The 10,174-nt window shown below is 44.4% G+C and overlaps 2 protein-coding genes across 2 annotated transcripts; one reads left to right on the forward strand and one right to left on the reverse strand.

The window, feature by feature from the left end:
• The first annotated feature begins 1,367 nt into the window (after positions 1–1,367).
• On the forward strand, positions 1,368–2,261 carry LOC103179728 (melanocortin receptor 4-like). The gene has a single exon (XM_007895124.2). The coding sequence runs from the start codon at positions 1,368–1,370 to the stop codon at positions 2,259–2,261; it is 894 nt and encodes a 297-aa protein (XP_007893315.1).
• A 6,523-nt stretch (positions 2,262–8,784) lies between these two features.
• Positions 8,785–9,769, reverse strand: LOC103179727 (melanocortin receptor 5-like). Its single transcript, XM_007895123.2, has one exon. The coding sequence runs from the start codon at positions 9,767–9,769 to the stop codon at positions 8,789–8,791; it is 981 nt and encodes a 326-aa protein (XP_007893314.1). The 3' UTR covers positions 8,785–8,788.
• Positions 9,770–10,174: the final 405 nt, after the last annotated feature.

Raw genomic sequence — 10,174 nt, forward strand, 5'->3', positions numbered from 1 at the left:
GTCCTCTCGCTTGTGAATCGCAAAGGGGAGAAATAAATCAGCTCGAAGGAAGTTCTGACTGGATAACTGAAAACGTTAAACCATCTCTTTTAAATATATCAAAATTACCTTTCTAAAATGATATTGATTCACGGCGAGTGATAACAGTCATCTCCCGGGCAGACATATGTTTAGAGACATCAGCAAACAGTTGCCAGTTGCCATAGTTATCAACAGTAACTGTGGTAACCGGCAACTGTTTGCGGTAACTATGTTTTAACGGACAGAAATAACAGGGAGATAGCAGAAAGTTGGGTGCATTTGGCGATATGATGTGTAGATTATGTGATGGTGGAGATGAGTCTGGTAAGTTCTAGTTGTCTCTCAGTCTTGGTTCCTCTTTGATCATATTAAGTGTTTAGCGTAAGGAATGGAAGGATGTGCCGGTGGCAACCGAGCTGTAAACCGGCCTCTATTGATGGAAATTTCCTTGTGCACATGAAACTCTAAGACACTCTTAAGCATGTTGATGGGTTTCCCACTTGCGCAGTCAACAAATTGAATCATAATAAAATATGAAGGGGAAAAAAATCGACCTATGTCTAGGTTTGTTCTGTTTGTGCATCGTTTTAAGGGCATCCAGAATTTGGCAGTATTTCGACATTAACTTTCAAATTAAAATACTAATAATAATAATAATCCTTGCATTTGATATAGTGCCTTATCCCGTCATTGAGACGCCTCAAAGCTCTTCATAGAATATACTGTAAAGCCAATTAACTATGTTTTGTGGGTGAAACGTGGCAGCCAGTTGTGTCCCACAAACAGCCTTGAACGTGACATCTGGGGATCTGAGCTCAATTCATTGAGCAGTAAACTCCGATATCCCATTAGTCGAGAGACAACGTAATCCAGTGTATCCGCACATAATAATAATAACCTTTGAATTTGATACAGAGACTTATCACGTCTTCGAGACGCCTCAAAGCGCTTCACAGAATACACTGCAAAGGGAATTGACTGTATATTTTGTGGGCGAATCGTTTCTGAACGTGTCAGACACCCGGCCGACCAAAAAATGACAATCAGTGGAGAAAAAAATGCTTGATATTGCTTCTGTTCCTTGTTCTGCTTCACCGTGCCTCTGTTTTTCAGATGGGCCGTCCAGTTGAACGAGCGTTGAAAAACCTACGATGATAGCAAAGGCCACAGCCCTCGAACGTCAAAAAACTGGCCTTCGGTATTCGTTTCTTCACAAAAAAAATCAACCCATTCGTCGATCACTCTCCTGAAGATTCACATCAGGCGACGTGAGTCACCCCAGACCATAAATGTCAGGAGCGGATACCAGCGCCTCCCCTTGGTTGGCGAATGTAACCAAGGCCGTAATGAACACCAGCGGTTTCATGAATGGCAGCGGGGGGATCTGCAGGCAGTTGGAGATCCCGCTGGAGGTGTATCTGATATTAGGGGGGGTGGGTATGCTGGAGAACCTTCTGGTGATCATTGCCGTGGTCAACAACAGAAACTTGCACTCCCCCATGTACCTCTTCATCTGCAGTTTGGCCATGGCTGATATGCTGGTGAGTGTGGGCAAAGCCTCGGAAGCGGTCATTATCTTCTTGGACCAGAACAGTCACCTGCTGACTGAGACCTTGATCGATCACCTGGACTACCTCTTTGACTCCTTGATCTGCATCTCGCTGATAGCCTCCATCTTAAGCTTGGGAGCCATCGCCACTGACCGCTACCTCACCATTTTCCACGCCCTGCGTTACCACCAGATCATGACAGTCAAGCGAGCTGCCTTGATCATCTCAGCCTTGTGGACCTTCTGCACCTTCAGCGGAAGTTTTATCATCAAGTTCAACCGCAAGAATGCGTTTCCTGGCTCGCTGATTACCATGTACTTCACCACGTTGTTTGTCATCGTGTCACTTTACGTCTACATGTTCCTGCTCGCTCGCAGACACGCCCAGTGCATCCGATCACTCCCGGGGCAGAGAGTCCACCAGGGAACCAGCTTGAAAGGAGCCATCACTTTGACCATCCTCCTCGGGATCTTCATCATCTGCTGGGCACCGTTCTTTCTGCACCTCATCCTCGTGTTGGCCTGTCCGTCAAACCCTTACTGCACCTGCTATATGTCTCTCTTTCAAGTGGACTTGATCCTTATCATGTGCAACTCCATCATTGACCCTCTTATCTTCGCCTTTCGCAGCCCGGAGTTGAGGAACACGTTCAAGAAAATGTGTATTTGTTTCAATAAGCAGCTGTACTGATATTCATACCAACGAGTGTCTTAGATAATCGACTGTGTCCATCTGATTGACTTGCGTTTTATCGACCATATTGCTTATCGACTAACAACCAGAACCCACACGTGGCTGGCATTTTGATACGACGGCTTAAGGTTAGTGTGGAGTCCTGTAGTATAGCGGTTAGAGCGCTCGCCTCACAAGCGAGAGTTCCCGGGTTCAAGTCCAGGACAGGGCGAAAATTTGGGCAAGTTTGCTTACTCCACACGCCTCTGTTCACCTAGCAGTAAGTTGGAACCCGATTGTTGATCGATTGGCGGATCACATTCCGGGGGTAATCTAAAAATAATAATAATAATTTGGTCATTCAATCCACGGCAGTTTGTGGGATACTGCTGTGCGCAGTTAGTTGCCGCGTTTCATCCTCAAAAATATGCGGTCAATTCACTTTACAATACATTTGTGAAGCGCTTTGAGACACCTCAACAATGTGAGAAGGTCCTACATCAAACGCAAGCAGGTCTGGTCAGAAATGCTTGATGATAAGAAAGGAGGATATCTCAAAGCGCCTCACAGAATTCACCATGAACTGTAGTGACTGCGTATTTTGTAAGCAAATGTAGAAATTTTGCACACAGCAATGACCAACAGCCATGGGGTGAGAGACCAATTTTTATTTGGGGGGACTGTTGGCCAAACCACTAAATCCACATAGCTTGAGAGCACTGTCTGGCAAGCTTTCCCACTGCTTGTCCAGCCAGAACCACCCTACCCATTAGGGCTTAGGGTTAACAGGAGCTGAATTGAATGATTCCCTAACCCCAGTGACTGGTCTGTCCTTCCAGGTCCTGCCGATGAGCCAGGCTGGGCTGTGCTGTCATTGGTGACTCCAAATACAGCTTATAATTATAGTAATAACAATAATCCTTGCATTTGATGTAGCACCTTATTGTTGAGACGTCTCAAAGCGCTTCACTGAATATACTGTAAAGTGGAGTGACTGTGTATTTTGTGGGTAAAACGAGTCACAAAATTAATCTGCCAGAATAGTTTACATGAGTGATTACAACGGCAGAGGCACAAAGATCACGAGGCATCAAAAGGGATTATGGATTCCAGCAACAGAACAACATGCCCCCAATCGCTGGCTGAGACACGTCACAAAGTGTTTGATCGTCAGACAGAATGAGCTATGAACAATGACCTTTTTCTGACGTTTTAATAGTCAGCGACGACGCACTTTATTCAACTTCAGTAGACCCCCAAGCAAAGAAAAATCCACAACCTCTTTATAAGGTGATGGATTTTTTTATATGTGGAGTCATGGTGAACCTTTATAAAACACTGGTTAGGCCTCAGCGAGAGACTGTGTTCAGTTCTGGGCCCCACACTTTAAGAAGGATGTCAAGGCAATGGGGAGATTGCAAAGGAGATTGACCAGGATGGTACCAGGAATGAGGGACTTCAGTTATCAGGAGAGGCGAGAGACGCTGGGATTATTCTCCTTGGAGCTGAGAAGGTTAAGAGGAGACTTAATAGAAGTTTTCAAAATTATGAGGGGATTCGATAGGGTGAACAAGGAGAAACTATTTCCACTTGCGGGTGGGTCGGTAACCCGAGGACACCGATTTAAAATAGTTGTTAAAATAAACAGAGGGGAGATGAGGAGAAATTGTTTCACACGGTGAGTTGTTGGGATCTGGAATGCATTGCCTGAAAGGGGGGGGTGGAAGCTGATTCGATAACAACTTTTAAGAGAGACGTAGATAATTATTTGGGGAGGACACGTTTGCAGGACTATGGGGAGAGCGCAGGGGAGTGGGATTGATTTGAATAGCTCTTTTCACAGACACAATGGACCAAATGGCCTCCTTCTGTGCTGTATAATTCTATGATTCCATGATTCAATGAGTCCTGTAGCTTAGTGGATAGACCGCTCGTCTCACAAGTGAGAGGACCCGGGTTCAATTCCCAGGCGGGGTGAAACGTTAGTCAAGTTTCCTTAATCCACACGTCTCTGTTTACCCAGCAGTAAGTGGGAACCTGGTTGTTAGTCGATTGGCAGATGGCGCTAATCAGTACGCTATGGGACTTCAGTTTAAGGGGTATGGTGAAAGGCCGGATTATTTGGATTAAAAGATCCAACAAGATATAATAAAAGCTTTGATGCCTTTGATGACGTGATAAGGTGCTGTATCAAATGCAAGCATTATGATCATTATTATTAATTTTTGGATTGTTCTTGTAAGTGTCCTAAACTACATAATTGCATTCAAGAACAGGATAAATCTATAAATATCTAAAACAAGACAAAATGGCTGTTACTCTGCAATATGCATATATCCAGCATTAGATTTCACCGGAATCAATATTATTAACACTTGCTCAAAAGTGGGGATCTCCAGTTTGAGTGCATGTCTTATCGGGTAACAAAGTTAATTTCCCTTGAGCAACGTATTAATCTTTGCTCTAAAATATAATAAAATAATAATCCCTGCATTTGATAGATATATTGCCTTATCATGTCATTGAGATGTCTCAAAGCACTTCACAGAATATACTGTAAAGTGAATTGACTGTATATTATGAAGGGAAAATGTGGCAGTCAATTGCGCACAGCAGTGTCCCACAAGTAACCAAACTATTGTTTTATTATTGAAGGGGTTATTACCCCAGAAAAGCGATCCGCCAATCGACTAACAACCAGAAATGAACAGAAAATAAACAGCGCCTAACCTTCAAATGCAATCCATAAACACGTCATGAAACATTTACTGTATGTATTTGATGAGACAGCAAAGTGAGCCGCAGACATTTGCAACAGCAGGAAAGTGGTATAAATCAATTTCCAATTCTATATTGCTCTAAACTTTTAGCTGTTGTGATCATTGGAAGCTACTTAGTTACGTAGTTGCTTCTGACATTTTCTAACATTGGAAAATGCAGATTTATTATGTATCTCGTCAAATGTTACAGCTTCAGAATTGTACCCCAACTCGGTCTGTAATGTTCATCTCAACCTGCGTTGACAACACCCAGTTTTACATGTGGAATCATAGAATCTTATAGCCAGAAGTCTGCTGAGCGCAGGGAACGAACAGGTTGTGAATGGATGGGCTTCACCCAGTGACAGGCAGCTCCGGCTGTCAATCAATTAATCATAATTTGACTCCTTCCATTCCCTCCTTTGGTTCTTATTATTGCTCCACCACCTCATTGACTGACAATCCACAGACGCTTGTGAATGGCTGGAGTCCACTGTCTATTCAATCACAATTTGACTCCTTCCATCTCTATGTCAAATGCAAGGATTATTATTACTACTAGTCATATGAACTTGAGGTCGCTATTAACCCATGAGACATCCCTTCCTCTGTGACCTCCTCACTCCCTCCCAACCTGTCCGTTTGCACCCTTTGCTCAGCGAGCATTGGTCTGATATCCTGCCCTATTCTGCCCCACCATTAGAGGATGGGCTTTCAGCTGTTCTGCTCCGCTCCCCGGAACTCCATCCTGGAGTCCTTCCAACTCGCTCCCTGCCTTCCCTCATTCAAGGCCCGTCTCAAAACACACAGCTTTGACCAAGTTTCTGGTCACATTTCCCCTCCTTACCCCCTTCAGCTCCTTCCCTCCCTCAGCTTGGGTACCCAGCCAACGATGTCAAGCACTTTGAAACATCCTCCTGACGTGAAAGGCACAGTGTAAATGTGAATTAATAATAATAATAATAATCCTTGCATTTGATATAGCGCTTTTCACGTCGGGAGGACATCCCAAAGCGCTTCACAGAACACACTGTAAAGTGAATTGACTGTATATTTGTGGGCAAACGAATTGGATTGTATTGTGTACTATCTTCAAAGCCGTTTTGGTATATTTCCCGAGTGGGACGAATCATTGAACAAGTTTCCTTATTCCTTACTCCACCCACCTCTGTTCACCGACCAGTAAGTAGGAACCCAGTTGTTAGTCGATTGGGGATCACTTTCCGGGGTAATAACCCCTCCAAAAAAAAATCTGGTCACTCAATCCACGACTGTTTGTGGGACACTGCTGTTCGCAATTGGCTCCCGCATTTCACCCACAAAATGTACTTTACAATATGTTCTGTATATTTATATAAATGACTCGAAACCAATAAAGCTTGTTAGTTAAACACACTGCAAACAAACTTTAATTTGTCTCCGCACATGCCATTTTGCAACCGGTTGGTCAATTGAAACAAAGTACATCACATTTTACAATACAGCTCAGAAATCTGAAAATGACACCAATGCAGTCACATGTTTACTGATGTATCACAGGTTTTACCATGTTCCGGTAGCTCGATGACAAGAACAAATCCGTTATAAATTGCATTATATAATTGTGGTGTAGGCAAATGTGTTGCATCAATTTAATACCGAACATAAGTGATAAATAACAATCCTTGCTATAGGGGCAGCGCCTTTCACATCAAGAGGACGTCTCAAAGCGCTTTGCAGGTTCGTTCTTCGGATCAGATGTTAAACCGAGGTCCCATCTGCCTGTTCATGTAGATGTTAAAGATCCGATGGCGCTATTCGAAAAGAGAAGGGAGTTTCTCTCTCTCGGTGTCCTGGCCGACAATCCCCCAAATAAAATTGGTCACTCGCTTCATGACTGTTTGTGGGACGCTGCTGTGCACAACCGGCTGTCGCATTTCACCCACAAAATACACAGTCAATCCACTTTACAGTATATCCGATGAAGCAGTTTGAGACATCAAGATAAATTAAAGGATTATTATTTAAAGTGAAACTCCCAAATTAAAGTTTGACATGTTTAAATCCACATTGCTTTGCCTCACAGATCTTAACCTCTCAGCTTTTGCATAGAGTCTAGTTTCACATCTACCCCAATGGTTCTCTGATATCTCGAAACCACATTTTTTTTCCTTATAACTTTACAACAACAACAACAAGATTACATTGGTATAGCGCCTTTCATGTCCTGAGGATGTCCCAAGGCGCTGGATTTAGTGTGTCAAATTAACTTATTTTACTTTATGTTTCTCCTTAAGGGCATATATCTCTCTGCTTCTGGTCTGTAAACTGCAGGTCTATGCACTACACTAACACTATGGCGCTGATGTGAGTCTTTTAGTTTTAAAGTTGAGTGAGTCATCTTATGGAGTCCTGTAGGTAGTGGTTCAAGCGCTCGCCTCGCAAGCGAGAGGCCCCGGGTTTGGTTCCCGGGCAGGGCAAAACCTTAGGCAAGTTTCCTTACTGCACAGGCCTCTGTTTGCCTTGCAGTCAGTGGGAACCCAGTCGTTAGTTGATTGGCGGGTAAGAACCCCTTCAAGAAATAAATAAAATAATAATTTGGTCATTCAATCCACGATTGTTTGTGGGATATTGCTGTGCGTAATTCACAGCCGTGTTTCGTTCCCAAAATATACAGTCAACTCACCCTGACAATATATTCTGTGAAGCACTTTGGGACGTCTTGAAGACGTGATAAAGAGCTATATGAAATGCAAGGTTTATTATTATTATTATTATTATTTTTCCGTCATCGTTGACTTCTGGATATTGATAAAATGTGTCAATTGACAAAGGTCCAGTCACTCTTTGCTCAATGATGCCAGCCTCCTGTACCTCTGATTCATTCACATTTAATTCCAGTGATCGACAGCAACCTTTGCTATAAATTGAGATGATTGGTATCCGGTGACAGCTTTTGGTTTCGATTGTCTATCTCCAGACGTACACGATGATTCAATTGTGGAGCGCTTTAGTCTTGAAGTCAGGCAGTCTAACAAATGTATTTGCCTGTCAATTCCTAATCGTTCACTGTTACAACATGACGATTGAGGGAACCACTGCAGGATTGTCGAGAGAACGCACTTCATCCGTTGCCCTATCATGATGTGTCAGCCTGACTCAGTTGGTAGCACTCTCTTGCCCCTAAATTAGAAGGTTGTGGGTTCAAATCCCACATCGGCACTTAGAATGACATAGTCTAGACTGACACTCCAGTGCAGCGCTGGGGGTGTGTTGCATTTTCTGAGGTGAGTCATTAAACCACGGTGCCGTCTACCTGTTCAGGTGGGTGTTAAAGATCCCGTGGACTTTATTCTGCAATTAATCACCAATGAAAAGGATTGGAGGCAGTTTTATAATCTTTTTCATTGACTAATTTCACAATCATGGATACGTGTATTAGACCAGCAAGCATTTTAGACCCAGATTATTATCCTTTAATATCAATATTCTTTACATTTCCTTTGGATGAGGCGTTAAATGGAGATCCCTTCTGCCTGTTCAGGTCGATGTTAAAGATCCCATGAAACTACTCAAAAAGAGAAGGGAGTTTCTCTCTCTCTCCCTGTGTCCAGGCCAACAATCCCCCAAATAAAGTTGGTCACTCACTCCATGGCTGTTTGTGGGAAATTATTGTGTGCAAATTGACTGCCGCGTTTCACCTACAAAATACACAGTCATTCCACTTTACAGCACTGTATGTCCTGCGAAGCGCTTTGAGATGTCTCAATAACATGATAGGGCCTATATAAAATGCAGGGAGTATTATTATTTGCCAGAAAGTCTGCAAGCTGACCTGAAGGTAAGGCAGCAGATGATTTCCTTGAAGGTGGTCCTCATTTCCTGGCTGCGGAAGGCGTAGATTAGGGGGTCGATGATGGAGTTGCACATGATGAGGATCAGGTACAGGTTGAAGTGTGACATGAAGCAGACACAGTACATGTTGACTGGACAGGAGATCATGAGGATGAGGTGGAGGAAGAAGGGAGCCCAACACACCACGAAGATACCCAGCAAGATGGTCAAAGTGACGGCGCCTTTCATGCTGGCTTTCTGGTGGATGGAGTTGTAGCCGGGCAGAGCGGCAATGCGCTTGACGTGAGAGCGAGCCAGTAAGAACATGTGGATGTACAGGGAAGCCATGAGAAGCAGCATGATGAAGAACATGGCAACCAGGCAGACCACCACGGCCATGGTCTCCGAGTAGAGGATGAAGACGATGCCGCAGCTGGTACAGAAGGTCCAGATGCCTGCGATGGCGATGGCCGCCCGCTTCACCGTCATGATGTGGTGGTAACGCAGGGCGTAGAAAATGGTCACATACCGGTCCACAGCGATGGCAGACAGACTGCACATGGATGCCACCACCGAGATGCAGATCATGGCGTCAAGCACATTGTCCACTTGCTTGACCATGCTTTCCTCCACCACCAGATGCCGACCGTTCAGCAAAGCGATCACCACCGTCTCCCAGGCATTGGACGCGCTGACCAACAGGTCGGCCACGGCCAGACTGCAGATGAAGAGGTACATGGGCGAGTGTAGGTTCTTGTTCTTGACGATGGCGGTGATGACTAGGGTGTTCTCCAGTAAACTCACGGTGCCCAGCGTCAGAAAGATCTCGACCGCCACCGTGACCTGCTCACATGGACCAGAGACGCCTTTCGTCTCGTTCAGGGACTCGTCCACAACGCTTAGGTTTCTCAGCCACCACTTGTGTCGGCGGAGATGGGCATCTGTTGAATTCATCTTCAATTGGATGTTTGGTTTGTGGTGGATGAGGACGAGGAGGAGGAGGAGGAGGAGAACAAGGACTGAGGACGAGGATGAGGTGGAGGATGAGAAGAAGACACCAGACTTGTTCCTGTGCTTTTCAATAGATGAAGGGCTCGGTGAACAAGTTGCATGTTGCAGTTACAAGGGTTATTTTTGTGTTCCTGAGTGAGAGCAGAAGTAATAATATAATAATAATAATCCTTGCATTTGATACAGCTCCTTATTGTGTGGTTGAGACGGCACAAAGTGCTTCACACAATATACTGAAAAGTGGATTGTTCGTGTGTTTGAGGGGCAAAACACGAAAGCCAAGTGTCCCACAAACAGCCATGGAGTGAGTGACCAATTTTATTTGGGGGTTTGTTGACCAGGGCACTG

Source organism: Callorhinchus milii, unplaced genomic scaffold, assembly GCF_018977255.1.
Source record: "Callorhinchus milii isolate IMCB2004 unplaced genomic scaffold, IMCB_Cmil_1.0 Scaffold2, whole genome shotgun sequence".
In the NCBI taxonomy this organism is placed as follows: domain Eukaryota; kingdom Metazoa; phylum Chordata; class Chondrichthyes; order Chimaeriformes; family Callorhinchidae; genus Callorhinchus; species Callorhinchus milii.